Source organism: Pleurodeles waltl, chromosome 6, assembly GCF_031143425.1.
Source record: "Pleurodeles waltl isolate 20211129_DDA chromosome 6, aPleWal1.hap1.20221129, whole genome shotgun sequence".
Taxonomy (NCBI): Eukaryota; Metazoa; Chordata; class Amphibia; order Caudata; family Salamandridae; genus Pleurodeles; species Pleurodeles waltl.
This window is the reverse complement of record NC_090445.1, coordinates 1,566,121,621-1,566,144,614: the sequence shown is the minus strand read 5'-3', so window position 1 is coordinate 1,566,144,614 and position 22,994 is coordinate 1,566,121,621. Positions and strand designations below refer to the sequence as shown.

Genomic DNA, 22,994 nt, shown 5'->3' with positions numbered 1-22,994 from the left:
AGCGTCAGGCCTGCGAAGGTCATCGCGTTCCAGCGAAGATCACAGAGTCGGTTGCAGTCGAATTTACAATTAAAACTGCACACACAGACACTGCAGTGGCAGGTCTGAGACATGATTACAGAGCTACTTATGTGGGTGGCACAACCAGTGCCGCAGGCCCACTAGTAGCATTTAATTTACAGGCCCTGGCACCCCTTGTGCACTTTACTAGGGACTTACTAGTAAATCAAATATGCCAATCATGGATAAACCTATTACATACAATTTACACAGAGAGCATATGCACTTTAGCACTGGTTAGCAGTGGTAAAGTGCTCAGAGTTCGAAAGCCAACAGCAACAGGTCCTGAAAAATAGGAGGGAGGAGGCAAAAAAGATTGGGGATGACCCTGCATAAGCAAAAAAGTCCAACACATAGCTAAAAAAAATAGTTTTTGTATTCCTATTTGCTGTCACAATACTATTCCTGTGTAGCCTTGCTTTTTTCTGTTTCTATGACTGTGTAGCGCACTCAGCCAATAGCAGCACTTTGCGCTCTGTTTACCATAGGCTGGCGTGAGGCGCGCAGACGGTTTGTTTCCCCCGCCTGGCTGAGTCTGGAGCAAAGCATAGACAAAAAGAAAGGACACGACGTGAAGGTAGGGTGTAGCGGCTGCGTAGAAGCAGAACCAATTAAGGAATGCCACTGTCTGCTCTACAACGTGTGGAGCCGCGACAGAGAACAGAAAATCACAGGCAGACTAAGTTTGCTCTCCGTTTGTTATTAATCTCCTAAAGAATGGGCGCAAGAGGTCAAGTTATTCAAGATGTGTACAGTGTGTACTTATTTGACACTGTGTCCTGTATTGCTGTACTTTTTGCCTGACTTTAGCTTCGGGGAAACGCCCTTGTTAATCTACCATGTTATATTCTATCACTCAGCCTCTTCTGCATCTGTGAAACGTCTAACTGGGCTCCGCTGAAGATGGCACTGAAGGAGGCGTTCGCGGACACGTCTGCGGGCGGCTAGTCCGTTCTCGATGTCAACAGTACTTTGGAATGTTATTGCTCTCCTAGGGCAGATTGACATAGACCTTCAGCGGACCATGGATTCGATGCCGGGTGAGGATACTACTCTACCTCTGGACTTCGAGGGCAGGTGAGCGAACATTCGGGTGCCTCCTCGGTGAAGTTTCTAGATACCCATATTTCACTGCTGCTGATGTTTTTCACCTTGGTGAGGCTGTCCCTTCCCATGTATTGCTATAGACCGTTGCCTTTTGCCTAATCTCCAACCTATGTTTAGACTTTGTCTGTTATCTTCTCTTTCTTCCTAAACCTCTGCGATACCTGTCCCCCCTCTGCATCTTTATGCCACAGGTCACTCCTGTGATGTCCGGTATCCACTTTAAATTTGTGATGGCTCTCCCTTTTCGGCGATTTACTGCAACGCCTGTCTCCTATGGCCCCCCCATTCCCCAATGCTTGCCACGTCTCACTCTAGCACCGCCCGCTCCCTTTACTGCACTCATCACCCCCTGCAGTAGTTTTCTCCCCAACACGTTGCCTGGATGTCAGCTTTTCCCACCACCGTTTACCATAACACGCACAACACCACTTGATAACCTCCGTATCTCCCATCACTTGCTAGCTCGGTATTGCTTGCCTGCGGCTTTCTATGACACGGTGGTGCCTGTGTATCTATTGACCCTGCGGTGCTTGCCATGCCAGTCAGTCTATTTGCGGAATTCATGCACCAAGGTACACCCTCCTCCACACCAATGCCAGGACTTAAGGTTTTCTACATTGTCTCTCGCCTCGGCCCACAGCCTTAAGTGCTTGTCGTGTCTCGCGCATGTCTCTAGTGCTCCTTTTCAATCCGCTTTTCTTCTTCCTTTTACCGATCGCTTCCCAAGAGGTACCGGGCATTCACTGAACTCTAAATAGGCATACGCTTTTTTGGCTACAGACCAAGCAAAGGTGGCTTGGCAAAGTCTGCTAGCCATCCTCCTACGTGTAACTGTACCCATGACCATCTGGTGCCTACACTTGTCCTTTATTATTCATGCACCAGCCGGCAGTAAGGCGCAGGGTGTGAGCTCATTCATCCCAGTCCAGTGCATCCCACGTAAACACATAGGGTGGGTATTGGTATTTAATGTTGTCTGCTGCAACGGATGCTTCGCACATTATTAATTAATTATGTACGAACTTATGTGCTAAGTAGTTGTTTTATGAACACCCGTTTGCCTAATGCATCGTGAAGCTAAGGAAAGTTGTAGTGAAGAGTTAAAAAAATGTCTTTTAAACTGAAACGCAGTCATCGATCAGCATTGTTTTTAAAGCCGTTTTAATAATTGAAGCTGACCTGTACAAATATGGGGAGGCTAAGACAATGAGCAGCACGAATTTGGCCTGTATTTCCAATGGTTCTTCGGAAGTGTGGCGCTGCCTTAAACCACCTTGATATTGTGGAGTCCACATTTACCATAACAATGATAATTCTTTGCCTGTTGTATGTGTCATGATGGTGGCCACCGAGGACGTAATGATAACCAAACCTGGAAGATTATGAATATCATTGGCATCGGAGAACCTTCACTAGGATCCCCTTTCAAAATGCTTATTCTTGGCATAACGTCGACATCCCTTGTATATTTCTTACTCTCCTATGCGGATCCCAGTGAGAACTAAACTGTTCAACTCTAGTAGACTGTGCTCACTACCTCATGCACCGAACACTGGTCACATTGCCAATCAATAACCACAGTGACCCAAAGAGAAACATTTGTTTGCCAGGTTTGGGGTGCGTAATTCATCCTTCAGGTGGTGGTCCATAGTCCTGTAAAGGGTTCATTTAGTTTTCGTAGCAGGTGCAGTGAACTTACATAAAGTAATCCGCCACCGCCAACCGAATGTAATTACTTTAAGATACACACAAAACCCGTCATTTTCCTTTGAAGTGTAACAGAGAGAACTACCCATTAAAGTGTATCTTTGCGTTCGTGTGAGTTGGGCTACTGTGTTGTGTTGATTTCGCAAAGATAGTTAATTTGGGGTGAGGTGTATCAAGCAGGATCACGTTTAGTGAGCACCTACTTTGGGATAACGTTGGCCACAGGGCTCCTTGTTAATCAAATTATAACACCTGGAGCTTAAGCTCTGTGATACTGTTTGGGGCCCTGTTTCTGGCGACCAAGGTGTTAGTCTTATGGATTTCACCCCTGTTCATCATTTAATATGTAATACTTTATTCTCCTTTTTATGGTCTGACTTGACAGCACAGCTGTTGCCCGACAATTATGTGACCCTCACTAGAGAGGAGCTTTGTCTCTGCCCACACATTGGGAGTCAGGAGTACTTGATTTGATTGGGCAGAAGTTGTGTGCTTTCTTCATAAAATTGCCTGCCCTCCACAAAGCTGTGATCATTTTGTTTATTTATCCATCTGCCTAACCTTAGACATTCACGGGCACACACTCGACATGATCATTTATGTTGTTTTTTTCTCACAGCAACACAGATAGGAAGAAAGCATGAATTAACCTATGTGGATTTCTAAGTCAGTCAGTGCTACTGTCACTTGCTTTTTTTTTTTTAAACCTACACCAATATTATTATGCAATTCTTTGCTTTCATACAAATACACATCTGTTCCCATGCTATTTACTTGCTTCATATTACCATGCACCATTCATTTAAAGCCAGACCTATTAGCGTTGCCAATGTTTGTTTTCTTTTGGCCATACTTTTTTGCGTTTCTTTCTTTTCCTCTTTGTTTATCTTGCTTGCTTCATTTCTTTCTACCACACTCCACCACTGTCTGTCTTTTTTTCTTTTTTTTTCAATCTCTCTCTCTCTACTTTTTTTTTTTTTTTCCTTCCTATTTTTTCCCCCTCCTTTTCAGGTCTGACTTGAAAGTGCAGCTGTTTACAGACACTATGTAATGCTCCTAAAATGGCTTTAAAAAGCACTGCTAGGAGAGGGGCTTTGGTTCTGACCACATGTTGGTGACTAGGAGTACATGTTTGATTGGGCACAAGTCGTGTGCTTCCATAAAAAGAATTGCTTGTGATCATTTTGTTTATTTATTCAGCTGCCCCCGAGGTTGAACTTTCAAAGGCACACATGCAAAATTTTAAGGATATTAAAGCGTCTTAGATAACTTACAGTGTTTTTCTCTGACAGCAGCACACATCAGAGGAGGACAGTCATTAACTTTAGACTTCATAGTGCAGTTTAGTGTTTGAGAGCCCAGGGCTATACTAATCTACATGGGTTTTTAGATCTGGTTGAACAGTGCAACTGTCAGATGACCTTATGTGAGCTTTCAGAGTCCTATTGAGAGAGAGAGACTTAGGCTCCATCATGTTGGTTCCCGACAGGATTTAATTGGGCCATAATTGTGTGCTTCCCCTAAAAAGACTACTTACATTGCACTTTTTTGGCTTGTAACAAAGTTTATGCTTCACACAGCAGGACTGAGTTGGTTATGGTGGCAAGCCAATGATCATGGCCATAGGGCTGATCTGTTTATTATAAGACATTATGTTAAAGGCACTAGGCATTATATATTTGTTGTGAAAAGCACATGTTGAAGTCGATAGGCATTTAAGGTTTGACTGTTATTACTGCATATTAAAGCCTACAGATAGGTATATTGTTAAATGAAATCTCCGATTATTATAGTATGCATTGGTTTTAGTGTTGGTTCCTCAGTGTGACATACCATGGATATAAAAGGTTGGCTTTGTGTGATTCCTTGTTATACCGTCTTTTGACAGATAGTATTTTGGTTATCCAACTGTAATATTGTATATATTTCTAATTTTATTACTGTGTCTCTACTGGATGTAGTGTGGAAAAGCTTACTCTCAAAACTGTAGGTTTGAGTTGGTTATAGTGACAAGCTTCAGGCCTGATTGGTGCACTTTGAGATGTTATGTCCAGTGCTATAGGTCTGGTCTGCTTATTATGAAAAGTTACACCCAAGGCAGTTGGTCTAATTGTTAAAATAATTTGTCACAGCCAGTAAGCATTTATCATTTGTATGTTAGCACATTGTGGTACAGACTACAGACAAGTGTTTTGGTACATATAATCTCACATTTTACCATATTGGGCAAGACTTTTGGCATTGGCCCCCACTCTAACAAAGCCTGAGTTTTCACTGCGATGATTCTTGTTGGGCACTATTGAGTGGTATTACATATTGTTTTGCAAGCTGCATTTTTCTGCATATTGGTAATTTTTTAACTATATGCATGAATGTTGCCATTTTATGAATACATTATATAGGCCGGTGTTGGGTGAGGTGTAAAGCCATATGTAAAGACTTCATTGGTACACGTAATGACAGATTTCATAATTCTGATCTGTTTATTAAGAAATGTTATCACAAGGCTAGTGTGCTTGACTGATTTATTGTGAAAATCATCCATTAAAAAGTCAATAGGCTGTTAAGGATGGATTGTTATTACGCTGTTCAAATCTGTAGTTATGTATTTTGTTTTGCAACTTCACAGATTACAGAATTAGGCAAACAGTTTTTGTATTGTGATCAACATTAAAGTATGGGTCTAGAAGATAATGGACTGCAATAAGCTTTGTTAGGCTCTCTAAGGAGAGAGAGTGTTTTGCTTTGTCAACTGTCATTTTGTATACATTTCTACCGTTATGGCTGTGTGCTGGACAAATGCACTGTGGAAAGATTAGGCTCAGTACAGCCAGGCTTGAGTTGGTGTTGATGAGTCACCAGAGGCTAAAGGCCTGATTGTTTATAATGAAATGGTATGATAAAGGTAGTAGGCCTGACCTATTGATTGTGAAAGCAAATGTTAAAGTCAGCAGGCAGTTAAGGGTAGATTGTAAATACGCTGTATTAAAGCCTACAGATAATTATTTTGTAATGGAATCTCTCAGATTACCGTAGTAGGCAAGGGTTTTAGTGCTGGTTACCCTGTCTGACAAATGGTAGGTATAGAAGATATACAGTCAGAATCCTTATTACTCTTTCCCTCCTAAGAGGGACTATTTTGTTTCGCCAACTGTAATTTTGCATACTATGTAATTTTGTAACAGTGCCTGGTGGTTACCTTATGAAAAAACCTAAGCTCAGTACACAAATCCTTAGTTATGGGGACAAGTCGAGGATAGCACCTAGAGGTCTAATGGTTTACTAAAAAAACAACATGTCCAATGCAGTAGATATGATCTATGAAAAGCTATGATAAATGCAGTGGGCCTGAAAATTGATTGTGAAAAGCAGATGTTAAAATCATTAAGCTTTTATTTTTGTGATACATTTTTATTGAGTTTTCAGTGACCGGTTCAGTAATAACACAGACGGCACTGGGAAGCAACATTAGAGCATAAGCAATCAAGCACATCGCAATTTCAACCAGCATGTGTTAGTCATATAGCAGCACAATTGACTGGTTGCACTCAGGGCTCCATAGAGATCTTAAGGGACCTGTCCCAACCATTTCCCCCACACACGATCATGCTTACGAGTTCAGCCCCAGGCTTCACAGACTGGCCCTCTGGTCGGGCTCATCAATCTACCACTCAACACCAACTAGGGAGGGTGGGAGGTGTAGGTGCTTTCCAGCCTATTGCTCTGTCTCACTTGGCCACCATCAAGGGTGTTCCTAGAAAAGTGCGATCCGCTCTTGTGCCCCCACCATTATCCAAGACTCTGAGAAGAACCAATAGAGGGGATAATGGGATTTCCCATCCAGTACCTTGGAGAGGTAACCCACCACTGCAGACCAAAACCTCTGAATTTGAGGGCATAGCCAGATCACATGGTAGAAATCAACTGTGGTGCCCTCGCAGCGAGGGCAAGCAGGGCCTAGGAGGAGCCAGCACAGTACTACCTGGCTGATGAGAGATATTCTCCATAGAGATCTCGTGTGTGTACCATACTCAATTGGGAGAATTTGGTTATAGTTCTGGGCGCCATCAAGGCATCTCTACAGTCATCATCCTCCTCGATAGAGCTCACCTGTTGCTTCCAGCGGTTTCTAAGGTTGTCCAGGTCATGGAGGCATTGATAGTCAACACTATATATTTGAGAGAGAATCCGTTTACCACTGCCCCCATGAGGAGTTTGGCCTCCAGTGGCCTGAACTCCGGGAGTGAAACTGTGCGGGAGGTGTGGGAATGAAGGGCATGTCTCAATTGGAGGTTTTTTGTAGAATTGGGTATGTGTGAATTTGTAGGTGGTTTAAAGTTCTTTAAAGGTGCGCATGTGCGACCCTATCCAGTCGTCCCCCAGTTGGGATATACCGATCAGTTCCCATCTGCCAATCTCTTCAGTGTCCCCACCTCACATAACCAGGTGCCATGCCAAAGGGGTGATTGGTGGGTAAGAGTGTTGGCCTATCGGGTATGGCGCAAGGCCGCCTTCCAGTCCAGAAAAAACAATCTGTTCACCAAGGCAGTGCTCCTGGGAATTGGGGAGCCATAGAGCAGACCCAGTATCTGGGGAAAGGTAAGCTGGGCGAGCTCAAGCTGATAGGCAGGGCCTGACCACCACCTATTTAACCAATCATGGATTAGCAGGTGGGAGGCCAGGGAATTGTCCTTCATCGTATGGTTCACGCTGACAATGTTGTAATGCAGTGCGATGTCGGGATCTGTGCTAGAGGATCAACGCCACCATCCTGTCCAAGGCATGGAATCAAGAATGTGGCAGAAGTGTAGTAACACATACAGATAGATATTTTGTTACATGAACTGTAAGATATTATCTTTGCAGGGAATGATTTTGGCATTGGTTACTACCTCTGACAAACCCTGTTGGAAAATAATTGCATTGTGATAATTCTTGCTACTAAGTCTTCTTAGCTGCCTGCCAGGGTCTTGCAATAAAAAGTCATTAAAAATACATACAAAGATATATACATCTAAATATATCCAAATAGATACATAGAGGGCCTTTGTGGCAGCTCTGTTCTGTTACTGGTCTGTCTGAGTGTCCTTTACACTCTGTTCCATCCTTGACAGCGAACTGCATGGGGTAATAGTTAACACCATATCAGTAAATGTCTCTTGCCCTGTGAATGGCGGCGTTTTCTGATCACAAATGTACATCCAGTGTAAGGGCTGGTTGCCCAGTACTTTAGTTTAAAATTGTATAGTTCCCCTTTCTTTTCTTTGTTTCTCTTTTTATCTTAATGCTTCTTAAGTGGGCACCACAGCTCTGTGGGCAATGCTAACAGGTCTCTTGCTTACCTTTCATTTCATCTGCAGTTCGCCCTGTGTCCCACATGGCCACGCCCTGTAAAGAAGGCGACCGTGTCCATAGTGTATCATTGTTTTACAGTTCCATGATGACCAACATGTTGGTTCTGAATTTGGTGGCCAGGCTTGAACTTTAAAACATCTATTGCCTATTTACAATACATTTGCAATGTGGACACCCACTGCTCCGTTTAGCTGTGTTATTACAATCATATACTAGTTGTATTAGACTGCAACTTGTTTTATTTTTTGTTTCTGCATTATTTTAATTTATCTAGCATATGTTGTTGGGGTTGTGAATGTGTTTGATTGTGGTTGTCAGAGGATGAACGCAAGAATGAGTCAGTGGATTGAATAGATACTTGTGTGCAAAGTTGAGTGACAGTGCATGTATGATGGCTTAATCTATCAATGGCACAAATGGCACTTTCATTCATAAGCTAGATCTATTGGCATTGCCACTTCTTGTTTGTACTTTCATTGCCTTATTCTTTTATTCTTTGCTTCTTTATTTTTTTACTATTTCTGTTTTCCTTTCTCTTTTCGTTTGCTACTTGATTATTTTTCTCCTTTCTCTCTTCCTCTTTTTTCTTTTGTGCCTTTGTTTTTCTTCTTGTCTTCAATCCCATACCTTTTGACTTCTTTATTTGCTTCTTTCTTTCTCAGCATCATTTTCTGTTTTTTTTCCCTCGGTTTCTTTTTTCTTTCTTTCTTTATCTTCTCTTGTTTGCTTCCTTCTTTATTCTCCTTTCTTTCCTTATGATATTTGCGCCATTTTTCTACTCTCTCCTTACTTCATTTCACGCCTCCCTTTCCACTTTCTTTAACTTCCTTACTTTAATAATGCTTAGCTTCTTAAAGGAATTTCATCATGGGTTAATTTGTATTGTCATTACCGAACAGGTATACCCTGAGAGGTCAAGGGGGGGGTTGACTCCGAAATGTGTTTACTTTTACTTGCAAAGTGCTATGAAGTTTGCTTGTGCCTATCAAAATGCTTAAGGGTCCTAGTTGAGGGTGAACTGTATGTGTCATAACTCTTATTTGCTTGTTGTTGGGTTTCAACAAGTAGACTTCTTCTGACTGTAGGGAGGGATTGAGATACCGGGATTGAATTTTCCAGCGTTTGAACACATTTCTCACAACCTAAAGTGATTTGCTATGGAGAGTAAGAATAATTTCAATCTGTCCTCCATCACCTTCCATTGTGGATTCAGAACCACTTATCTTGTGATTTTAGTCATACATTCTAGTAACTGGTGTAAATTGTGATACTAATGCCTTTCTATTCTTATTCTTTGTTTATCAGTATATGAAGGCGTTACTGACAACTTAGTGATGTTCACTAACAAACCCTTCCCTGAGTCATTATTTTACTATATTAATAACACATTTTGTTGGCGTTTAAGTAGACAAGCTCAAAACAACCTTATTTGGCACTACATCACAAATTTGATTCGGTAGAGAAAAGAGGGTGTTTAAAGCTGTAACAGTCTGGCAATGAGAAGCAAGTATTTCATAAATTCACCACAGCACACGTCAAAGTTTGTCAACTCGTGTCAAAATCCCCAAGTAACCCAACTATGGTCCCTGAATTTTTACATGTTTATGTAGGCACCGCTTTGCCTGCTAGGTTCTCTAGTACAGAGCATATATCTATCCTCTGTAGCCAGTCATAAAAGGGCAGGACAGAGGTCGACAGACAGCATTGTCTCTCTTGACAAAGAGAAATCCTAATTCTATAAGTGTGCAAGCACAATATGGGAATCCTGCCTTTTCCACAGCTCCCAGGAATGCCAGCTTTGAAAATAAATAATGAGGTAATTAGCTCCCTGCTTGTTAGCTTTACACAAGTCATTATCATCCAGTGGGCCCAGATCTGCCTCCCCAGCCAGCTACCTCGACAAAGTTATCAGGTGCGCTATATACCAGGGCTTGGTAGTCCTGTATGGCTTTTTTTTTCTTCTTACCATTGGGTTGGCTTTCATTCTGGTTTCTAGTGGGCTGTATTCATGCAGTTCAGCCAAGTCAGTCCTGTGCCTCTCTACTGCATGTCAAACCTGAAGGTATTTAAAGAATTACTTATCAATTCGAAGGGTTTGATTTGGTTACAGTCTCACTCATTTCCCACATGGGATATCCCAATGGCATCCCACTGCTTAAAAGCCTCAAGGTCGTTTTCCTGGGATAACCACAAACCACATCACTGTGGGGTTTTCGAGATACTCTGTGATTCCAGCCCAGCTAGCACAAGTCCTAATGCTAACAACTACTTTAGTGACCTGCAGAAGGGTAGGTAGGGTCAGCCAGCTTACCTTAGACTGGTTGTCCAAAGAGCCAGTTTTTAAGCATAGGTAATTGAGCTGCCCAATAGTACAACATCAAGTCTGCCATGGCTGTGCTTTTGACACATTCTGCTTGTTGCACCTTGTACATCATTTTTGTCTAGAGGAAATCTGTGGAGTATTCCCAGATCTTTTGGAAGAACAAGGATGGAACTTCCTAAAAGTAATCATGCAAGATGGGTATACACATGGGAGAGAGACTCGTCAGAATAAGGACATCTCTTTCAATTGAGATTGGTAGAGCATTTCAGCGATTGGGTTTAGTTAAGTACCAGATTCAGCTTCCATTCCTGTTCCTTTTGTGGGTCTTGAGTGACCTTCATCTTTAGGTACTTGTAACTTCCCCTGGCTGCCATTTGGTGGGTCTTCCAGTTCATTGCAAGGTCTCCACCATGGAGTGATAAATTCAGGGATTTAGCCCAGCTCAATAATAATCCTGAGGCCCCTACAAATTCCCCAAGAATCTTTCAGTCTGAAGGCTGTCCACTTCAGGTACCACACATGTAGCAGCAAATCGTCTGACTATGGGAATGTGTGATAGTCTATGCCATTACCACCGGCAAGGTCCTTTTATTAGGCTGGCCTTCTTTATCCATGCTGCTAGTGGTTTGGTTGTTAGCGCAAATATTATTGGGGGGAGCGCATACTCATGTCATGTGCGGTAACAAATGGGGATGAGAGCACACATTTGATCCATACTCTTGCAGATCTGGTTGCATAGAGAAGGTTTACCTACAACCAGAACCTTGGTCCCAGGTGCGTATTCATTCAAGGATGTGGAAGCGACAGATCCAAATTGTCTGCATACTCATTTGCAAGTTGCATGAGCTCGGTCTTGAGTCTAGTGACAGCTTCTTCCTTATATCTGTCTAACTGACATTGGTGGGTCTGTTGCTTTCCCCTGGGAGACCGCTTTGTGTAGCTCCCATATTTAACTGGAAATAATACTCTGTCTCCTCCTGAATATATCAGGAAAATTTGCTGTCCAGTGCTCACCAGACATTTCATAGCCAACGCCCTTGGCACTGCATAGTTGTGCCATAAAATAAGTTCCATATGTGCATGTTCTGGTAGCCTCCTAGGCAGAATGTACTCTCTTTGCACCTAGGTTACATTTGGGGTTGGTAGTTATAATAGTTAAGGGGAGAGAAAGACTTTTGAGCTGCTGAGAAGTGTATTCCATTTTCCAGGGATTCTAGCCTTGCTATGGAGATGCCCCATCAGGAAGTCAGGAGGTGTGTTGCCTAGCAGATATCTGATTGCCACAGAAATCGCAGTCCTTATCTAATAACTGCATTAAAATCCCCACCTGTCAGTGCAACTCCAGAGGAGGGGACTATCTTATAAGTGAGCTCCGTTTGTCCAAAGGGAATGACAAGGAAGGGAGCTGGGAGCATAGAAATCTATTTCAACTTCCATGGCTACCCCACACCCCCAATTTTCAGGTACCGAAATAAATCTGCCCTGGTTAACTGTGGTGGTCCCAGACATGGCAAAGGGGAGCAATATTTATATTCCCTAGTGAACCCTGCATGGGATACTTTTGTATAGACTTAGCCCCCAAAGAAACCACACTTGTTTCCCATGAGGTGAACCCTCTGTTGAATTAATGCGGCCAGAGAATTATGCTTTTCAAAGAGCAGCTATGCCTTTCTTTTTGATTTTATCACTTCAATCCATTGACCTCACTCTTAATCCACCTATTTCAGGGTTGTGTTTATTTGGTGTCATCTAATGTTCCCAAAGTGCCTCCCCTGTGTGCCAGAACGTGAGCTAAACAAAACACATAAACACAACTCGAGAAACATAATTTCCACTACTTTCTCCGCGCTCAAACCTTTCCCCTCCCCTAACACATGGATGTGGAATTTAACAAAATATCTATTTGTCCATAGGAGAGGTTGCTTCATAAATCTGTTTGTCTTGTAAACAAATCTACTTGCCCCATTTGTGCCATGTAGTGCAGCGATAAATTATGGTAGCAATCTTATCATGTAAGAGTTCTGATAATAGCCTCTCTGATTATGCCAGGGCTAATACTAGAGTAGAGTTTGAATACTAGCAATTTCAAGCTCTACACTAGCAATTTCTTTATTTTGCTGCCTTTCTGCAGATCTACATACTGCAACTGGAGGAAGCAGCAAGCACTAGTTCCAGGGGTGGAATTCCTTTGTGTCGGAGCAAACCTACTAACTTGCATGTTTTAAGGATTTTCACCAGTTCTTTGCAAATTTTTACAAATACTGAGAAAAGTTGGAAATTTACTCGTGACAAGGGCAGAAGTAAAAGGTCTTTCAGGGTTGGGGAAAAAAGTGGTTGAAGGGAAAGAGAACTTGTAAACACAATAGATTTTTGCATGAGCAAATCTACACATGCACATTTCCTCATGCAAAAATACAGTTCACAAATATTTTCTAGGAGTACGATTTCTTGGTCTACTTCTGTAAATTATTCTGAATTCATGAAAGCCAATAATGCGAAGACATACACCATGGGTGCACTTTTGCTTTTTGCAGTTTTGTGACTTTCTTTAAGAATTGGGCCTCTAATTAGGTCTGGCGTTAACCAAGACATTTTGTTTTATTAAAATTCTATTTCTCTCTCTATCCATCTATCGGCTGGCTTTACTGTGAGTAATAGCTTTCTGCTCTTCCACAAGGAGCACATTGGCACACAATTTCTTTTTAGTACCATGTGCTTCTCTCCCATCACAGGAACAGCCAGTATGTTCTTTGATCTGTTAGGACCCACTGTTACTCATGGGCCCAGTCTTCTGTCCCCTACAGTTTTCCTACACTTGTACCTTGAGGAGTTCACCTTCAAGTCATGTGGTTTGCATTGTACGCCATCCTGGGGTGAGCGCTGCAGGTCCTTCCACTTTTCATCCCAGTTCCATGGACCATTTGGAGTGTAGAAGAAATAGTATCTGGTGTGTAGTATCACTTAGAGTATAGCTGGTAAGAGTAGTTTATAGTCCAGTTCCATTGTACTGAGTTTCTGTTTTGATTCAAGAACAGGTCTTCTGCTTTTGCAGGAACAGTTTCATTGTCTAGAAAGAGCATCACTCTTTTGGGTTTGTGGATTACATCACCCTATTTACTGGCTGCCCATGGTATGCGATCAATATTTGCAAGGTTCAGGAGCATTGTGATGAAGGATCTTGAAGATGCTCTGTCTGGGGCCTTGCCACAAACTTCAGTGGGCTAATTCAGGGGAAAAAGCAGGAAGACTGGGAAGGTCATCTCCCAGTATCCATGATTTTAAGCCACAAGTGACCAAATTGTTGTGGTATGGTGCCCTGTGCTACCTTTGGGAATCATATGACCCTGAGCTGCTGCAGTGTTCATGCCCCTCGACATCCTCCACATGGTTGTCCAGGCGCCTTGCTCAGTTTACAATCAGGCCACTGTGCTTTTTGAGGGTAAAGACTGTCCCCTTTGCCTTCAATATCCGCCCCTCCACTATAGTCACATGTTCAGCTGTGTTCTGGAGGTCTTGATGAAGCATAGAAACCTTCATGGCTGCTTCTTGAATCTTGTTCTCTAGTGACGTGTGTAGGCCTGGAAAGGCTGGTTGATCACGTTAGTGGATGCACGTGGCCCTTCTGGTGCTTGTGCTGCAATCAACATTTGTGTGTCTTGAAGAGTAGGTCCAGCTGGAAACACAGTGGCAATTCCTGGAAAAACAGCAATAGCACACTGTCACTGTTAGGCACGAAAGACAACGTATTTCACTAGACAAGGATGGGGGCTGGAATTGCCTCCTGGAAACCAAGAGCAAACCCCAGAACAAAGGAGGACACATCTACACTGGTGAAGACTGATAAAACACCTACCAGGCACAAATACCGAGAGGAAACAGAAACAGAAGGAACAAACTAAGTGGCAGGTACTGGGAACAGGCTCAAGCTGAAGCAAAGGCAGGACTAGGACTTGAAAACAGGGCGCAAACTTCTGGCTGGAACAAACAGAGACAGGACTGGGAAACTGAGGGCAGGCTCTGGCTGGAACAGGCAAGGATAGGGCTGGAATACAAGGAGTAGGAATAAGCAGTAAACAGGACTGGGAAACAGAGAGCAGGTTCAGGCTGTAACAAGGCATGAGCAGGACAGAGAAACAGGGAGCAGGCTCTGGAGGAAACAAACAGGTACACGGCTAAGAGATAGGTAGCAGGCTCTGGCTGGAACAATCAGGAGCAGGGCAGAGAAACAGGAGACAGGTTCAAGCTGGAACAGAACAGTAAGAAGACTGGAACACCATCCGATAAAGGGTATGTAACACAAAGGAATCGAACACCAATGCTCGACGGGGATCTTGTGGAAATGGCTGCTTATAAGCAGTTCCAAGCTGCAGAAAACCCCAGGTGGAATCACATGACTGGGCTGCACAGGAGAGGTCTCAGGTGTGTGTAGTTTCAGGCACTCGCAAGTCCTGGAGGAGAGGATCCGGTGAAAAGAGGCAACTATACTTCTCCCATTGAAAACAATGGGAAACAGAATCCAGCCTTTCCTGACTACCAGGCTGTGCATTATGGGATTTGCAGTCCCAGGAAGCAAATGTAATACTACAAACGTATGCCATGGCGAAAATAGAAACAAACGGTAGGCAGCAAGGGACTCTAGATAAGTGTTCAATGTGATTCCCAGGCTTCCGACAGTCCCCTTACAGCGCCCCCTAGAAATGGAACGACAGAGTCGTAACAGAAGCAGACACTAATAGTGATCTCCTGCCATACAGGAGGCCTGCCTATATGATGCGCCGTCGTCCTGGGACCAGGAAAATAAAACAGGAGGATTCTGGGAATGCCAGCCTCTCTATGGCGCCCAGTTGTATAGGTGGGGCTTTCAATTTCAGAATCTCTCCGGTTGTTCCTGTCTTGGAAATGAGACCACCAAAGTAATGACTGGGATGAGGAAGAGGAATATAGAGATAACTATTGAGAACCAACATAATTGTATGCATAGCGTCAATCACCTGTGGAAGAAACTCAGATTGAACCCATTGTGAGCAAACGCAACCCACCCAGCAGCGAAGCATTAGCCCTCTGAGCCATCAGACCTGAGAACTGCGAAGGTAAGCGTGCATTACATGCTTGCTCATATTTGGGGCAAGCCAACTGTGACTCATGCATAGCTCAAAACAACAATAGTGACTGCCTTTTAATGTACCCTGTTATTAGCGCGCTCATTTGAGGGTGCAAACCTGTCGCAAATTGTGTGGCCACAAAATTAGCGAGTAGAGATACTGTAACTTTTGCCGCTCTTCAGTTGTAGCAAACAGTAATCCTGTGTGATGTTTGAGGTGCATGATTTACCCTGTAACTCTGAACGAGGCGCTCAAAGGTTAGAACTGAAAACAGTCTGTTAAGCGAAAAACCTCTTCCTGCTGCCTCCTGTTTTCATCCTTTCCAAAAAAAAAAAAAGCTAACACTCCCCGGTTCCTCCAAACAATTTCTGGCTCCGCCACATTTTATTCACAATAAACAAGTCCGCCGTCACTTGGAACAGAGTTGTGTGCCAAGCTCACCCTCTCCCTTAGACTGGCTCCTAGTCTGTAAGGCAGAAAAAAAAAAACTGCCTCAAGGCGGGGACACAGGTAAAGCATTTACCTAAGAAAGCAAAGGAATTTGGAATGTCAGGCTGAGGAATGAATGAAAATTATGGGTGTGGCGAAAGCCCACAGAAGTAGTTTGCAACATGTCGAGAGACAGCGCATGCGTGATGCCTAGGTGCAACCTACAAACCAAGGTTTGGCAAAGCCATTAGCTCTCGCCTATACGAGAGCTGTGGCTTGGCTAATGTTTTTTAGCCATGTTGAACAGAGGTGTAGCTGCTGTCCATCATTGCTAAAATGGAGGTGCGTAGAGCAATACAGTTTTGAGTGGAAGTAACTTAAACTAGGCACTGACCTTAAAATCAACACAAAGGTATGAGGCATAAAGGGGTGACTGGCTGAAAGGCAACAAAAATAGGCATTCGGGCAGCAAACATCTTGAAAATGTATATGTGTAGTTTGTGTGGCATTTATACATTACAACAGCGTAGTCCAGTACATGTAAAATGTAATTTTATTTTAGCGGTACAAGCAAGCCAAAAGATGTAGGTGTAGATAAATAATGTCCAAAAATGTATTTTAGAATAGAATGAATAGGGAAAGCAGTACGAGAACTGGAAACAGAGGCAGTGTCCTAAAAGCATACCCTAATCCCCGGAAGATCAGCAGATGGGCACTAAATTGAATCAATCTGTGTCTGGTCCATGTTTCACAGAATGAAAAGGGAGTCATGCCTGACAAGCGCTGGCTAATTAAGAGACAGCAAATAAGAGTGGTAATGGAATAATGTGCTGTTGCAGGTGAGATCTAAAAAATAAGTGGGCATGCCCATTTATGTTATTTAAGAAAGGGACAACAATCTAACTTTCCTGCCAGGACTTTGGATAGGAAATATGCGCAAACCCTTCGTAATTGAGTCATTTACTGAGTTCTGTTATTTGAGTGCAAGGTAAAAACGCCAAACTGTTGGAGCGTATCTGCTTTTCAAGTTAGCTCAAAGTAGAGGCACTGTCACGGTTTTAAAACTCATAGTCACTTTCAGTCTGAATATAAATCAACCTCACCTCTTGCCTTTAACCATCCATCTGCACTACATGTTGTTTCTTTTATTCTATCTTCTACTTTGTTACTCCCTGGCTGTCACTCTACGCATTGCCATCATGGACCTATGTTTATTTGCTTTCATGTCCTCTCTTAAGCATTGTGCATCTCATAGAGCTACATGATATTCCTGGTAATCACGCTGTACTCTTCTGCTCTTCAGTTCTAGAGTTGTGGCATCTCCTACTGGGTGTATGTGACCTAGGCTGTCTGTAGATCTGTGTTGCAGCTGCAGAGTGCCAAAATTGCACTGTATTTCACACAAATGAACATAACTAATGAGCAAGAACCGTATGGTCGAGCTTTGTATGAAGAACCAACTGTTTGTTCTTCTCAGACCTGTAAATAGAGCAGTGTTTTAGAATGATGAAATCATGAGTGAACTGGTTCCTCAGACTGTGGTGGATTATGGCTATGCTCATCCAGGTAAGAGAGAGGTGAGGGGTATTGCTAACAGCAGATTAACTCAGGACAATGGTACTGATTTTATTGTAGGGGGAGAGAAGGCCCTCTTCTGCCCCACAAACCAACCTGATAAACATTTTTGCAATTGGTTCTCTTCTGCTTCTCTGTTTACTAAAGGTTACCGGTTATATCTGTACTCTGCTAGGCTGACTTAACAAAAAAGAAACAACTGTCTTTTGGGGTGTTAGACTTTATTTCTGTTAACCAGTGCTAAAGTGCTTGTGCTCTCTCCTTAAAATATGTTAGATTGGCATATTTAGTTTATTTGTAAGCCCCTAGTAAAGTGACACTACCTGTGCCCAGGGCCTGTAAATGAAATGCTAATAGTGGGCCTGCAGAACTCATTGTGCAGCCACTTAAGTAACACTTTAAACATATCTCAGGCCTGCCATTACAACCTCTCTGTGCAGTTGTAAACTGTCATTTCAACCTAGTAAAATAAACCTTTTGTCAGGCCAAGCCCTTCCTTTTTCATACACATACGTCATCCCTGGGTTAGGCCACAAACAGCACAGAGTGCAATTTATTTAAATAGTTGGACATGTACTTTTAATGTTTCCATGTCCCTGTAGGGAAACATTTCTAAATTAGTTTTTCACTACTTCAGGGCCTACCTCTACCATAGGATAACATTGAATTTACCTTATTACGTTTTATAAGTGTAATTTCAAAATGGGAACAAGTAGTTAGTTCATGTTTAGTGTCTCTGGAATTGTAATGAAAAATGCTAACTTATAATGAAGTCGGACTTTAAATTATAATTTTGAAAATGCCACATTTAGAAAGCAAAAAAATGAGTTGTTGAATGGGATGCTTGAATTAATCTCAGCCACTGGCAATCGTTAGGATCTGCATCCCAATTCATCTTCCCCCCCCACCCCCCGGCAATGCCACCTCAGTTTGGACCCAGCCATATGTCAACCAGTCTTGACTGTGCTTTTAATGGGAACAGTCAAGCCGAAATGCCAAGTCATGTCCTCCCTAAACTGGAACACAAGCAACCTAGGCTTGTTTTGCGCTAGTAAGGGCTCTTCAGTCAGGTATAGCTTGGTTCTAGTGGCCCAGGACCTACGTCCAGTCCCGATTTGCATATAACTGGGTCCAAGCTAAGGTGGCATGGTGTGCAAAATTATGATGGATTGGGATGCACCTTGAGTAATTACCAGTGGCTGAGATTAATTCACGGATTCCATCCATCACTTTTTGTATACTTTACCACGTCGCCCCTAAGTGGGATAAGTATGCCCAGACATACGACTTGTGCACACTGTCACTGGAACCAAGCTAAAACTGGCTGATGAGCCCATAACAAGGGTGAAACAGGTCCTCGGTTGCTTGTGTTCTGGTTCAGGGAGGACCTGGCTGGACTGTTGTTAATGGAGCAGGGTCAAGACCGATTTGCATATAGCAAGGTCCAAACTGAGGTGGCACATAGTGTGCACAATAACGATGAATTGTGTCTCGCCCTGAGAAATTACCAGTGACTGAGATTAATTCAAGCATTTCATCCATCACTTTTTGTATACTTTAATACTTTTAGAAAGTTGCCATTTTCTTGCCTTGGCCATTTGGTGTCTGCATCCTTTCTCTGAGTCACATATCTGGGTGTAGTTAACGGTTGAGCTTTGTGTATTCCTCCTAGACAGCCACACACGGTGGGAAGCTTAGGTGTGAATGGATGGGCCAACACTGGCAGGATGGGAGGGAGAAGCTGTTTCCAGCCCCCACTATACTTGAACAGGCTGTGTGCTGCACAAAGGGCTGCATACCACCTGACGTTAGTCTGGAGCCAGAGCCAAAAAGGTATGGCACATGTGCACTTCAAAGGCATGCCTCTAGAAGCTTATTCCAACTTCAAAGGCACAACTTGGTATAAATACTGGACCACAGACACCAACTATTCGGTACACTTCTGGACCTGTAGATACTCTGCTAGGAAGAAGGACTGCTGTGGTGCCGAAAGGACTGCCACTCTGCTGGACTGCTGTAAAGGCCTGCTGCCCTGATATGCTGAGCTGCTGCCCTCTTGCCTGGGTGAGAAGGACCGGATCTGCATCACATGAACCCAGAGTGAGTCCAAGGGTTAGTTGGCTGGCCTCCTGATCTGAAGCCCCAAGGACATAATGGGTTTCCAACAACCTTACATTTACACCTTGATTCTGCCATCTGGGAGTCTGCTCTGCCAAGTGGTGCCACCCCTGTGGGCTTAAGGTGCTTTGCCAGCCTCTGTGGATCCAGCAGAACAAATACATCTCCTCTGCTGTGCAACGCAAACCTGCAAACCAGAACAGAACTGACGCATCAACACTGCTGTGTGGTTGGACCCCTCACAAAGATCTTGCTCACCTTTGCAGCCTCATCGGATCTGCCACTGCACAACACATCCTTTGAGCAGGCCTTCACATCGCTCATCGACATCAGTCTTCACATCGCTCATCGACATCAGCCTTCACAACACCGTCAGACTCCGTGTCACAGCCTTGCAGCTCCTCGGAACCAACACATTGCCCCGACTGTGCACTGCATCCTTGATGCCTGACTTAACATCGTAAAACCCATCAACGGGATCCTCAACAGCTATGCATGTCCTCCCATAGCAGCCTTGTCGCACTTTGAAACCAACGCACTGCTTCGGCTGCACAACACATCTCCAATGCGGATTCTCGCAGAACTCCTCATACCAGGATTTTCGATATTCTGTTCAGCGGGCCTAACTAGGTCCCTTTAGCCGGTCCATGCTGCATCATGGTCGGCCTGAACTTGTGACTTTGCTCTTGTCTGGCGCAACCAAATAACCACAGATAGTGCTTTGTGCTTTTAATTTTTTTTTTTAATAACACAGTCGACAGTCACACCAGAGGCTATACACCTCTTGACATTCACTTGTTTATTTTTGATTTTTTTCAGTATTGGACCTAACAAGGCCATGGCGAGTATATTAGCTCTTTACATTATGCCAATAACATTTAGTTTGGTGTTTAAACCCCAGTCCCCTCAGTGAGATGCAGTGGTAGGTATGCAGGACTCTGTTTCTATCCAAAGAGATACAAATTGAGATTTGTGGGAGATTTGACTTACTGATTCAGTTGCTGACTTTGCTGCCCAAATACGGGCAAGTTACTTTATTTTACTGGGGCTTAAACTATTAGTATGTGTCATATACTGCTATTGTGCCTTGTGTTCCCACCCTGCATTCCCTTCACAGCCTACTTTGTGTGATCCGGTTACAACCACACCTTTTTACTTACTCACTCTCACTCTGTCACTACTGCTATATGTACTACATCCTCTACTTCCAGTGCCTCTGCCACAGCAAAAAAAAAAACATTTTCTGTAAAGCTTCCTGATGCTTCTTTGAGCTAGGATTGTGTTGGATCAAAAATGCTTATGTCATTCTTTCAAAATCCATGCTGAGATGTATCTCTAGATAAATCTGCCTCTTTCTCCAGTGGTTTCACTGACCCCTTTTAATAATGTGCATCTTGTTGCAGATGCATGTTAGCCACAGTTTGAAATAGACTGTCTAGTTTACGGTGGAAATGCATATGCAGAACTAGTGGTTGGTCCTTTACTTCTGAATTCTTCTCCTGTTTGTCACAGAAATGTGTCATTAAAGGACGAGAGGTAGGTGTGACTGGAGATTTATATGGAACCTTTTCTAGACATGTGTTGTAAATGTTAAGCTTGGTTTAATTGCATACGTTAAAACATAAAACGACTGTCTCTTGTAACACACATCTTATTTATGGTTTCTTTTTTTATCATGAGATTTGTTTACTGAATGTTTTTTTTTTATCTTTGAGATATTGACAATCTTGTTTCTTTTCTTTATTTTTTATTTTAGTGTAAATGTTTCACAATTGCCTGATGTTCCAGAAGATGCACAATGTCTTATTTCAGCAAGCAGCGGTAGGTATAAATAAAAAAAATAGCTCAGTGTGTTACTGTTAAAGAAATTGAACAAGGAACACAAGAGGATAATTTTGAGCTACCTTTAAAGATAAGTTTCACTTTCTTATATTTTGATGAAGCACATCGAAAAGTAACAGTCTTAAGATTGTAGGCACTTCATTCCCTGATATTAAGGTAGCAATATTTCATGTTTGTAGGTGACAGTATGATGATTGACAGTGTTGTTATTGCAACTGTATGGGGCTCTTACAGAATCCCAGAAGTTTTAACATGGAGGTTCAGTATTATAACAATGGGTTCCCCCATTACAGAACACACTAACATGCATAAGTTACATGAATTTCCGAGGGGTTTTACCGATTTGGTCTAAACCATACTGAGTCCTTGAAGACCCCATTTAAGCCAAAGCTGAATCTCGAAATTGTCTAAGACTGCTACTTCTATGAGGTATCCTACCCGTGTTGTTTCTAATGCCTGATGCCATCACTTTTGAATGAGTGGGAGGTCTCGCTCCTGGTATTCTCAGAGTCAGTTGCTGCAAAGACAACCCCTTTTTAGCTTACTCCTGTTTTCTGCTTCTTCCTTCACTGATAGGGTTTTGTGGTAATGAATATGTAATGTTACTACTCTGTGTAGATACTCACACATCTGTGTGGCTTCTGTCGGTTTGTGTGGTCTCGCTGAATGTTTTCAGCGGTGCCTTGTGTCCTAGTTCTGCTGTATGACATCAAGAAAATATGTGCCAGCAGATGACTCTGGCTTGTGTTAGGAAGCAATAGCCTGCAGTAGTCTGCTTTTCTCAATCCCTCCTCTCTGAGTCTACAGGAAGTAATGTTTGTGTATTTCACTGCCAGCTGATCTGTATTTTGATTAAGTGTACTAAATTTGGCTTCTCTGGTGAGGTTGTGTTTTGTGGGGTGAGCGTCTTTCTTTGAGGGAGATCCGAGCAGGTAGCCCTTTAACACAGTGTGTAGTTGGACTTAATTTATATATTCCATTGTGCTGTCTGATTTCTTACACCACTCGATCCTTATGCTTTGTACTGTGGTGTCTTTGGGATCAAAAACCCCATAGAGTGGGTATGCAACACCAGTGCCATCACTTGAGTATTTGAGGACACTCATGCAGTGCCATTAAGCAGGATGGTTGGGGAGACAGGAGCTATGTGCAGTGATGTGATGTGCATACCTTTCTGTTTTTGTTTTCTTGTCTATAGTTTTGCATTGTAACAACATGGTAGTGTACTGGACCACAGGATGTGCAGTAACAGTGAAGGGCATTGATATTCTTCGGTTAGTACTGTGTGGCAGCCCACTCTTGCTGTGCTATGCAAAGTATAACCTCCTTTTTGATTGTCTTTACTAGTGACAATTTAATCCATTGTGAAGTAGCAA

At 42.9% G+C, this 22,994-nt stretch overlaps 1 protein-coding gene across 1 annotated transcript in view; it reads left to right on the top strand.

Annotated features, from left to right (window-relative positions):
* Positions 1 to 934: 934 nt before the first annotated feature.
* The window catches only part of CDK5RAP2 (CDK5 regulatory subunit associated protein 2), a 687,227-nt gene continuing 665,167 nt past the window's right edge, over positions 935 to 22,994 (top strand). The window contains exons 1-2 of the mRNA XM_069241280.1: positions 935 to 1,137; positions 21,533 to 21,597. Coding sequence (XP_069097381.1) covers positions 1,019 to 1,137; positions 21,533 to 21,597 — 184 coding nt within the window. The 5' untranslated portion in view covers positions 935 to 1,018. The remainder of the gene's footprint in view (positions 1,138 to 21,532; positions 21,598 to 22,994) is intronic.